The sequence below is a fragment of the Acanthaster planci genome, linkage group LG02 (assembly GCF_054643075.1).
Source record: "Acanthaster planci isolate LZ-2023a linkage group LG02, COTS_SCS, whole genome shotgun sequence".
Lineage (NCBI taxonomy): Eukaryota > Metazoa > Echinodermata > Asteroidea > Valvatida > Acanthasteridae > Acanthaster > Acanthaster planci.
In genome coordinates, this window is record NC_141778.1 from 14,147,634 (window position 1) to 14,160,034 (window position 12,401).

Sequence of the window (12,401 nt, forward strand, 5' to 3'; positions counted from 1 at the left end):
GTTTTGCTAGAAAAAGCAGTGGAGATACCCTCGATTCCTTGCAATAAATGGTCTAGAGAATGCAAAGCATTTTCCCAAGTACTTTCCAAAGAAGAGTTAATAATTATTTCTGATCAGACACGGGCATTACGTATTTCAACAAAACACCAAAGTCGTAAGATGTCGATTAATTTAAAATGTATTTACGTATTTAAAATTGCATCTTCTAGAAATCTGAGTTTTTCACTTCAACATAAATAACACGCTTTCAGGGCTTAGTAAGAACGCCCCGACAGCCAGATTTTTCATAATTGCCTGAGGAAAGGAAACTTCATTTTTATAAAATTGAAATTGCGAACACAAACTAACAGCTTGGCATTTTTGTGTTAATGAAAATGAAACTTGTTGGAACATATTTGCTGATCGGTGATTAATTTCAGCTCCTGAACTCTTTCATAACACGTCGTTCTACCACATAAATATGGAAAAATACGTTTTTTCTAGTTCCATAAAAAATTAACTTAAAGAAAACAACTCTTGACAGACAACTACAAGAAGCGCAAAAAGGCTTGAATGTCCATGGTCCAAAGTCCGCATCGTTTTGTAATCTTGAAAGGTACTCAAGTAGGCCTACATGCAATTCGGTTCTCCCACCCCTCCTTCGTTGCTATCGAAAATTCCTTCTGACAACTAATGGAGTCGTTAAAAAAATTAATAACGGGAGGGCCGTGTCTTTCCGATCAGATATGGTCCCATTGTGTGTCGGATTTTTTTCCTAGTCGGCAAAGCGTGTGCACAATGTGCCTGGGCCGCCCCAGACAATGCCCACGGCTGTTCAGATTTTAGGAGAGAACTAATCAAAACTGTATCCATAACGAGTCCAACCTTTGCAAGTATGACTGCTGGTTCTATAATAAGATTGTGATTCACTAAGCAGAAGAAATAAGTGACTTGGATGCAGTTGCATTACATGTATTTCATAGAGAAAGATCATTACAATAGCACGAGGGCAGTTCAGTACCACAGGAAATTAACATACGAGTGGTATATTAGAGCCCAGGTGTTTTCAGGTGTCCAACTGATTGCCTTTCCGGTACACGACAATGTTAACAGTAACAACGCAATGATACATACGTATTATCAACCTCTACCACACTAAAGCTTTTGGGATAGTTGGCCTTGGATACATTGGTAGGCACAATTACAGGCGTGTCTATTTAACGTGAATAGGGTCTAAATTGATCCCGCCACTTTCAAAGCCAACGCACATCCTCTTCTCTTTTGAACTTGTTCATAGACTTGTTCGTGTATTTGTAGTTACATGTATTCCTAAGTTCCTAGAGGTTTCAAGCAAGGATGTCAAATTAATGTAAAGTTAATTTAGGGCTGTAAGGAGGGCTGAGTGTATTGTTCAGATGGCAGCGATTTGAGAAGTGCTTGCTGTGGTCTCACTACACGGAGGTACATTAATTGTGAGGGGAACTGGAATAATACTACAGAGGCCACCTTCAAGAACTTGATCCTCGACTAAGTTCCCAAAGATCACTGATGGAAGTAGAACCTAAAAAGACTATGTACTGCATCCTCAATAACAAATAATCATAGGGCCTAACGCCCTTTAAGCCGCTCAAACTATACTCCAAGATGTTGGAATTCTGCTGTTAGGCTGTCTTCTTTGGCCCTTTTGTTTTCAAGTTATATCCATCATTAGGCTACAGTCACCGCTCAAAGACTTGACCAGAAAGCCCACGCTCTGACTTTTTTTCTTGTCAATAGCGAATGCGGGGCGGAATTCTATCCTTGTCTGGTACTCGGTAAGAGACTGCCGATGCACCGACGCTGGCGTTGAACAAAACGAGGATATTGCTCGTAAAGAGGCCCATCTCTGCACGAGATGTTTGACTCTCAATTACACTGGACGGCTCTTTCCACGAGATATTATTTTGTCGGTTGCTGTCCCTGGAAGGATTGCAGTTCCGAGTATTAAGACAGCCTCATCATCTTAAGAAGGGGTGGGCAGTGCAGAACAAAAAAAGGTGTATTAAATTGCTGCTGATCGCCTCAGCGGTGCTGGTCGCCATAAACTTGTCGCTTTTTATTTATTGCCTTCTATGCTGCAAACATACACTCATTGTGTGTGAGAGTCGCTAATTGCCCTGCCTTCATGCTGCCGTTAAAATTAAATAGGGCTTTTTCAAAACATTAACGGGCCACGTGCTAAGCGAAGTGCATGATAAACAGCCAACTGTTGTGATGAATCAAAGTTTAAAAACTAATCTTCAGATAAGTAATTGATGTGAAATTTTTGCTGGAGCTACTCGGATTTTTTAAGAAGAAAGAATATCAATTCAGTTGTACGTTGTTCAGTGTTTGACATTCTCGGAGCAGTTTTAGCAATTCAGTGCTTCTCATGAAATCGTTTATCAGTGCTCTGTTTAGTTAGAATTTGTTTCCTGGGCACCGTCAGTATCAAGTCAGGGCAAACAACAAATAACCTGAGTTTTACCGAACTCAATGCCCGGAAATCGCCTCTGTTAGGATTTCTCACCGCAAGAGTCAACACATTAGTCTTGGGTTTCCGGACCTGATTGACCAGCTCTTCCACGGCAACAAATTGCTACCTCAGAATTTTGGTCGAAATGCTCGATTTCAGAACAGATTCATCATTCTTTGTCTGACTGTTATTCCTCGATGTGAACGAGACAAGCAAACATTTGTTTTTCTGAGCAGGAAATGGCCAGCCGCAGTAGACCAATTGCCATTCAAGTATTTTCGTTTCGTATTTTAAGTCTTACATATATTCATTTCAGAAGGCTAATTAGTACTCGAACCACAGATATTGATTCAGTTGAAGGGCAACATGCCCAACCTTTGTTTGCATGTCATATTTTGGTGGTGGGGGGAGCGAAGTATGCCCAATGATTCCTTCTGTTTTGTTTATGTGCAAAAGACTGAGGCTGCGCCAAATTTACTTACCTGGGTTTTAAATCACAAACGACTTTATGGGAAGTAGGTACAGTCACAACGTAGATTTGCGTGTAACGAAGTCGAAACCAGCCAAATGGACGGAGCGGCAATAGCATAGGTCCATAGATCGCAATCAACAGCCCTGAAAAGCTTGGGCAGGGAATAGGAGCCCGAAACTGTGGGCCTCGTAGTTCGAGATATGCCTCTCATTGAAGACTCCGGAACTGCAAGACCCTGTTGTCCGTCTGACTGCTCCACGGCGCGTGGTCAACTCTTGCAAATATTTACCCGCTCATCATGCTGACGCTGTGTTCTACGTGCATTCGTCACGAACAGACAAGGAAAATCAAACTACAGAAAAAAAAACCTTATAAGTTAATCCAACGACCAAAAATGACCACTTCGGTATTTTGACTGCAAGTGCACGCATCAAGATACGACTATCGACTGTCTTTCGGAAGAAAATATTTCGCAGTATGCCAGCTTATAAGACTGCAACAGCTACCAATGAAATTAAGCAAACGGAAATGCTTCTTCATCCAATGTCTTCATCGCGCGTTGGGAATGGCGTCTCCTCAGTCCTCTGTCTGATATAGTGGTATTATTATTATTTATTTGGCATTCAGGAAAAACAGTACACAGAACAAGATACAACACGTGTAAAAATTCCAAGGACAAGGGATCTGGGATAAACCAGCAGCAAATGCCAGGAAGAGAAAAGGCTAAGTTAATAAACGTGAGTCTGAGAGCCGCCCCTTCCAATACTATTGACTAATATATAAACATATAGAAAAAATAAATTAAATAAGTTAATAAATAAATAAAATAGTGAAATATTATATGGGTAAGATTTCAACTTAAGAAAACATATTTTGTCCTGGAAGGACATATTAACCCGTCAAGGTATAAAAGTCTAATTCAAAGGTGAATAAACCAAGCACCATAAGGGATGTTAACACGAAAATGAGCCTACACGATGACGTTGATTACTGAGTAAAATAAAGCTGGCATTTGAATATTGGTACAGTACCCGACGGTAGGTCATTAGCACACAAGAGTAAATGATTGTGGCTACAGCCTCTACCTGTATGGAGTCGTGTGTATGTTCCAGCCGCAGCCAAGTGATTCTGACACAAGTTACTTTATTTAGGGCGTTGGTTATCTTGTGCACACACGATTTGAGCTCAGAGTTTCATTCTGCGGGCTATACTTTTGCTGTTTGTTGGATCTTGACCACAGAGAAGCTCCTATAGATACCCTATGAGACCACGCATGCGTATTTTGGCGCCAGTTTCTTGCCGCCTTAACTTTTGCGGCTTGGCCTAAGGTGACAATAACCTCAGCATAAGGACGATTTCGTAATATTGCAACCACTCTTGTGACATCCATAAGACCAGACCTGACACGGGGTCTCTTTTGAAATTCGTCATTATTTGCTCTTAAATTAGAAACGATCCAATGATTTCAACTAGTAACGATAACTTAAACCGTGCTTGGCTTTAATCTTGATACCTTAGTACATGATCAAAAGGAAACGTACTGGAAAGGTGGAAAGAAGGAAATTCCGTTCGGATAAGGCAGGATATTTTCTTTCCAAGTTTCTTTTGGTAGAGATACAGGTATTAAATACCGAACCCCACGTTTTTGTGCCTGGTTTGGTTTGTAGTTTTTTTCTGAGCGTGAAGTTCAGTGTGTCATTCACACCATTCAAAAGGAAACCACTGTAGTGAATAAGAAGGCACGGAAAACAAAAATTAAAAGCGGGCTTCGTAACCATTTCAATGTTGCAAATGGGTCATTTCAGTTGTAATATGGCTACTTCGCTCTACGAATGTTAGTTCAGGCAAATAAGATTGTAAGCATTTGTTTGGTTGAAATGGCTATTTAAACTGATCTGAATTCAAGTACCAATTCAACTATTTGTACGGTCGTAAAAGCCCTTTCAATCATGTTGTAGTGCCTGCGAGGCTATCCTGTGAGGAAGGACTTGTGATACATCTTGGCAAAGTTGAAATTGTGTATTCATTGTCTTTGAGTGAAGGAGCATGAAAACCTCTTTGTTCGTCAGTTCTTGCCATGGGGCTCGTAGTTACATGTACTTGTAAAAAGAGCAGATGTGATCATTTTCGTTATCAATCCCGTTGCAGCTCCTCTCCAAGACAAGTCATAAATAACGGTGAACAATTACAAAGGAATCATTTATTTGAATAGCTTGTAACTTAATTGGCTTAAGACTGGATAACTTGTCATGGACTCTTAATGTACTCAACTAAAACACTGCATAGGAGCAAAGGTTTTCTCTAATCCTGATCTAGAGAAACTGTTTTAGCCTTTCCAGTATGAAATGCTTGTTGATTAAAATCGTTAGCAATTGTTCATTTATTACTTCTTAGACCCATCCAGTGGAGTCCACTGATGTCCCATGGGTCTTACCATGTTGACATCAAGAGATGCAGAGGGCATCGCTGATCAGTCCCCGACTTTACGCAATGATATGGAAACACTTTATAGTGACCAGCGCAAACATCGACGCAGTTGAGAACGTTGGATCGGGTTCAACTTTACCGACTGTCTGCGTTGAGTCGCCAGAGAAAGCCTATACAAACACGCACGCTCGCATGAAGGGCATTCAAGGATGTCCTTCTCGCTTAGTTCCACTCATTTTGATGTATCACACTGGAGTGTCAGCTTGGCTTCAAGAGGTGGTATTGCCGGCTAGCAAAGGCTTTTGATGCGAAAATTGCCGGGTTTCGGATGCCATTTTGTTTACAGTTTTCGTGGAAAAAAGTCACGCAGCGTCTCTTCCTTGACCGGCTACGTCTTGACGCCTTGTGTGGCGTCGGCGTTTGTTACGACCTTATGGAAACCAGGCTTTACCAGAAGCATGAAATTACATGCTAAAAACCCATAAATATACACTTATTAATGTAGATAAAGTGACAAAAATGATCAACGAGACATTATATCGGGGATTTTCGCTCGAAGGTTTCGTTTTGTATTTTTAATTGTGAGATCTTCATTTTAATTCTACGATGATTTTTATTTTTCTGGTCGAACCTATCACTTTCTTTGAATCTTGGACCTTTATAAAAAGTTCATTAACGGAAAGCATACATTCACGAATTCAAAGTTGAACTTGTTGTAAAATTACACCTTATCCGACTACCTACCGCTTCTTATAAGTGAGGCCTATGCAGCAAAATAGCCATTCTCAAACTGTGATGGTAATAAATTATCGTATCGGTAGTCGGATCGGGTGAAAATTAAGGTCAAAATAATTTTGTGTAAATGTCCTTAAATTTGCTATAAACACAGAAGGATATCATTACACAACGAAATTTTGATTTTAGTTGGTAATTTTGTACTTTTTTGTTTTCATTTTCAGTATTTCCAAAAGTATATTGCATTTATTGAATGAAACAATTTCACAATATGGCGATTGTTCTGTCGTTTTGTCTTGTGAGTCTTGCCTAAAGTATTTTTCATTTTTTCCCCGGCAGAGGATCGGTTGGTTGAACTTCAAGCAGAATAAATCATCTTGCGGGTAAAAGATGAGCGAGAGCCCCACCAGCATGGATGGAAATATGTCAGGAGAGTTTGCTAACTCCACTCTCGAACCAGACATTGGGGGATTGGTACCAAACAAACACCTTTTCATCGCCATTTTCTGCATCTTCTGCGTCTTTGGTGTCATAGGAAATGGTAGTCTGGTTTTTCTTGTCATCCGGTTCCCACATCTACGAACCATGCCCAATATACTCATGATCAACTTGACTATTGGTGACTTGCTGTTCATAGTCTCTACCCTACCAATCATCATCCAAATGGAACTGGGTGTTGTACCACAGTACGACACCGTAGGGATGTGTAAGTTTGTCAACTTCTTTCCCGTATTTGGCAAGGGGGTGACTGTTCTTTCTATGATGACGTTGAGTGTGGAGCGGTACTGTGCCATAGTACATGGCTTGGAGATGCGTTCGATGAGGACCAGTCGGCGAGTCCTGGGCGCGATGATTTTTATTTGGGGAATGACATTCCTCATAAGCTTACCTGTACTGATAACCGCTGGTTTTTTGTATGAAGGTAACGAAGATACACCCAAAATATGTGCTGATATGTATATTGGAGAGCCGGGAACCATTGCGTACGTCAGCGTCCAAATAACTTTGTTGTACATATTGCCTCTTCTAGTAATGGGATTTTGTTACACGTCAGTCGCTGTGATATTGACAAAAGGGGCGCACAAGACGAACAGCAATAGTCGCAGCAGCACCAACTACAAAGCTCGAAAACGGCTAGCCATCGCCATGATTATCATGGCAGTTTTCTTTGGCGTTTTCTGGTTTCCAGTCACCGCTTTCAGTCTGTACTTCCAGGTGCACTTCAAAACACTTTACGAGCTTAATGATTCAGAGATGGCCGCGTTTCAGTTCTTTCGCCGCTGTAGTCGCGTCTTCGCGTACACAAACTCCTGTTTCAATCCCTGGATCCTGTATTTTATCAGCACGACCCATCGACGGGCAATCGCCAGATGTCTTTGCTCCTGCGGGGGAAAGGATGCAGATGAAACTGGCGGATATCGCATGGTGCGCATGCGCAACAACGGCAGGACTGTCACTACATTTCATTCTTACACCAGCGAGTCGGGTACCAACAGAACACATATTAAAGCAGAGGATATCTAAGATTGCATTTCATTGGATGCGAGTAATGAATTGTGACCTCGCAGTAACAGGTTCGTCCAACAAAGCGTCGGAAAGTATTTAGCAAACAGATTACTGTGTTAAACTACAATCACCTTTCAAATGCAAATCGTGTCAAGAATTTTACGTTAGCCCAGTATATTTTAACAACGGGAAAATGTTGGAAACCTCTACCTCCAGACTAACAGATTAACCAATGCAGTTCATGACAGGGATTAAAAAACTCAATTCTTTCGAGCTGAGTAGGTTACGTTATCCTTACACCACCAACGAGAGAGAGTTGTACACCAGATTGAGAGGAGTTTGTAAGTGTAGATGGCAACAGTGTGAGACAGCAAAGAAGAATTTGCAACGATGATGAAAATTTGACGTTAAAGAGAAGATACACGGTGAAGTATGGAATGAATGGAATTTAAGAGGAGAAAATGACTGATTTTATGCAATGGACGTGAGGTGAAAAAGGATATGAATAAAATGAGATGAGTTAAGGATATAAATGAGAGATATTTGCAAACCTTGAACTGCTCAAATAGATATGAAAAACAGTTCTTTTCTTTCAGAATTGCAAGTAGAAAGACAAGTTGTAACAGAGCAGCTGTAAAAGGATTAATCGAGTTCTCGTTGATTAAAGTAACGACCAATTTGAAATGTCAACATATCCTTGATACAATAGGACAAGATCCTTTTCAGTAAGTCGAGTCTAAAGATTTGCGGTTATTCTGTATTGGGAATCTGCACAAGTAGTTAGTGGTGGAGGACTGGATATGACAAGAATATAGGGGAAGACGCGTTCGATAATGAGGTGAAAAATGCTTCATCCCGTGTGCGAATGCCATATGTGTGACAAAAGGAAACAAGTTCACAGCTTAAAGCGATAGAGTTGACATGACAAAAAATGAACACAAAATACTGCTCTTATGACGACGAAATTTATTTGGAAGTCTTTTTTTATTACCTAGAACATTGACATCTCTGTAAAATACTACCGCAATATTAGTGTTATGCATATATTCCACATTGTTGGTTTTTAAAAACTATTTTGCATCCCAGAGGCCATGGTTGATTGAAGCTGCACTCTAATTTTTGGTGAAAAAAGGCTATTCATTTAACAGGGTAAAGTTGTCTTTATAAAGCATGTTTTATCAATTATACATTATGAGATGTTTTACGGGACATTTAGCCTCTTTTGTTTCGTTACCACGAATCGACACAGAATTTGCGTTTGGGAGAGGGGTTAAAAGCAGAGAGTTGTGTGATGTTTATGCATGCCGAGATTCGTGCCACAGTTTTTACGTGCAACACATTGCGGCCGTAATGAAAAAATGCAGAACCATTTTGTGGCTGAGTTTGTGGATGTCCGTAAGAATGACACAGTGCTGGGAGTAGAACTCTCTTTAGCAGTCTTAACATAATTCGCTAAAAAATATGAAAGGGATTGTATTTTTTGACCGTTCGTATATCTAAAGACCTCTCATACAGTGAGACAACGTTTCTGCAATATGATAACCTAATATATAAGCTACGTTCAAGTTGTCAACATTCAGCTGTCGTTTTGTCATTCACTTGAAATCAAGAGAAAAAAATTAAATATTTGCCTGTGGCTCCGTATTGAATGGAGTAACTTTTTTAAGGAAAAGGGCAGTAGTAAACGTAGCGTAGGTACATGACTTATTTCTCCGCGAATATCGACATGAGAAGCTGGTTTTCAAACATTTACTTTGTTTTTCTTCCTTGTGCTCTACCTCACGTCAACGTTGGATTATAATTGATTAGTTAATGATGTTGTCGTGAAGTGTGCTATACTAATTGGTATGACGTAATTCTGATCTCTAAACAGACTGTACAAATACTAGCATGTCCAAAGTAATGGGCATTCTCTTTTCCCATTTTGTATCCCTGCTTGACAGTAAAGCGTATCATGTGAATTAATGTTTTTACATTAAGCCAGAACCAGTATTAGTTTCAACGTTGCTGTGCATTGGTATACAAAGGCTCGCTACGAGTCCTTCAAAAATAAAGTAGCACTGAGATTAACGTTCTAATAACCTCAGCACATACCTCCACAGGCATTTTACAAATAGTGCATCGGAGAATTCACTAGAAACATTCATTGTTCGCCCGGTAATTAATGTCTGTTGATAAAGACAATTAACCCGTACCCCGGTTCATCATTCACAAGAGTTTCAGCGTGAAGCACTGAATTCGTTGCGTTCTTTGCGAAACTCCCAACAAAAACTGCACGGTGCGTTTTCGTCTTTGCCAAGTACTCCTTTTATCGCAGCGGCGGCAGCGATTTTGTGGAGTAGGCCATGATAGTGTTCATTTGAAGAATTCTTGCCATTGCAATTTCTGTGTTGTTAATTATTCATACATAATATTTCATAATTCGTCAGTCATATCTTGAAAGCACATTGCACGTCTAGAAACGTTTAGTGAACAGTCAAAGTGTGTATATAAAGCTTTGGTAACTTGACCTAATATATTTACTGAGATCTTATTAATCAATAGGTTCAGGTACACCCTCTCAACTAACCTGTGGAATTAATATTTAAAAAAAATTGATGTGATATGCAACATAAAGTATTTATACTTCAACTAACCATGGATTGCTCCTCCTAGAACCAGAGGCAATCAAACTTGCAACCGCATCAGTGTAATTATGAGTGGAGTGTCGTCCAGCTTGGCTGATTTTTGCACGTCGTACGTAGCCATTCAGAAAGGATGTCAATTCTTGCATTCACATCAGCTTTCTGGTATTTCCCCCAACCAATCAATCTATTGTAAATATTGTTTAGTAAATGAAGTACTCACATGAAGCGTCCATCGGATCAGCACGAACATAAACACTCAATATAACCTATACATGTATATCGTAAGGGGTCGTAACCACCGAAGTGTCACTCATGTCGTTAGAATAGGCAAATAAAATTGTACCGTATTTTAAGTGCCCTTGTTGGCTGTTCAAGGACAATCACGCCGTTTCATCCAATAGAACCAAGAAAAAGTCCAAATTTTGGCTAAACATTTCCCCGAGTTCTGTTTAATGTAGAATACCACGTGGCCAAAACTGATTTTTATATTCAATCCTATATTCACCCTGGGCTTTTCAAGACCCTGAAGAGATATATCACAATATTTGTAAATGTGTAGGCTCCTTATCATGGAATACCGTTAGTGCAAACATGCGCATGTAATTATATTGTACAACTTCTTACAGGAAATATGGCTTCAATATATTTTACATAGTTCCATCGATCAGCAGCACAAAGATATTCCAGCCAATTATATGTTAATATATTGTGACTGTATTAAATAACACGGAAAGTTTGAGGCACTGTAAGTTTAAATATACAGCATGTCATTTTCGCTGTTGTGATTATGGGCAGTAGCTTGGCGAGACATAATAAACTCTTTCCCGCAGCCTTGGATACCACGAAATTAGGTACCCCGTGGTCAGTAGATCTTCCCCGTGAGTATTTCTGAGAAAAAAAATATATTCCATTGTTCTGCCTCCAAGTTTGCGAATGCCTTGAAGTTTACATGCTTTCACACACAAATGTTATTCCCGGCTGACCAGTGAAAATTCTATTTACTCGTGCCATTCATCTGTACCGGTACCGCTATCTCTTCATCAAAAGATTTCCCCATGTCTACCCTCCCATACACATAGACGACCAAAACATGAAGTCGTTTTCTACCCCTTTCCTCCCATTTAATTAAATGGAACTGCTCTCGGGGGAAGTGCTTGTCGTTTTTAGATTCCGCGAATGAACTTGGTCCGGAACGAGGCTGCTGACATTTATGAACTTGACCACGAAGAATTTGACTTATGTTTCCGATCAACGAAAATTCACAGCACAACGGTATCACACTCGTTGATGCTGCTATTTCTATCCAGAAAATATGGGCTATTCAGGCTCACATATGCACGGAGTGAAGACCATAATTTTATTCCCTATCTACTATACATTATGTTTAACAATATCGCTCCTTACGCACACACTAGGGGGACGTTATTTGGTTTGGGTAATTTTTTTGGTGTTAACTCCAAATTTACCCACTTCACATAGCGCCCCTGTTGTGTCCGCTATACTTCCGAAAGGCTAATAGTCTGGATAGAAGACCCGATGATCCCGTCTGTTCTTGTCGAATCAAGGGTCCGGAATCCACGTGACCAAAACCAAAGGACTTCCCTCTCCCTTTCCGAAATTTGCCGAAATATTCCGAACTCGTTCCGTCTACACTCGGAGAGCATCGTTGATGTTTGGATATTTCCAGCCGTGTCTGTGCTTGTTACCCACGAGACACAATGTTGCTCCCTTCCTACGCATTTTTTGGAGTTTCGTCCATGTTTTCAAGTGACTGTCAACATATATAAAGAGCTTGTATGCCAGCACATCTAATATATAAACATAGGATCCGCCCAGGTCTTTCCTTGTGACCCTTGACATGTTGCGTCATGATCAATTTATATCCGTTGGCGATACCTGACATAAGGCCATGTCCGAATTACTTGGCTGTGGCCTGAAACTATGCACGAGGCAATGGTTTTGACCCAACACAGTTCCCGTAGAGTGGTGCGTAATTTCAAGTCATAGCAGCCTTACATTTTTTTCAAAAGTCGTCAGGGAATCGTCAGTCAGGGAATCAGACTAAAAAGTTTTCCTCTGCACCACGATTGCTGCAAAATGGCATTCGCACTCGAAGTTCTCTCCTTAGTGCTTCCTTATGTGCACTATGACACAAATAGCC

General features: G+C 40.3%; 1 protein-coding gene across 4 annotated transcripts in view; it reads left to right on the forward strand.

Moving 5' to 3' along the window:
• The window catches only part of LOC110973266 (galanin receptor type 1-like), a 35,588-nt gene extending 24,501 nt beyond the window's left edge, over positions 1-11,087 (forward strand). For 3 of the 4 annotated variants that reach the window (XM_022223956.2, XM_022223957.2, XM_087132995.1), the window contains exon 2: positions 6,447-11,087. In XM_022223956.2, the coding sequence (XP_022079648.2) occupies positions 6,498-7,631 (1,134 nt within the window). In that variant the 5' untranslated portion in view covers positions 6,447-6,497 and the 3' untranslated portion in view covers positions 7,632-11,087. Of the gene's footprint in view, positions 1-3,572; positions 4,335-6,446 lie in introns of those variants that run through there. The other variant, XR_015424341.1, reaches the window with a different exon arrangement.
• The last annotated feature ends 1,314 nt before the right edge of the window (positions 11,088-12,401 follow it).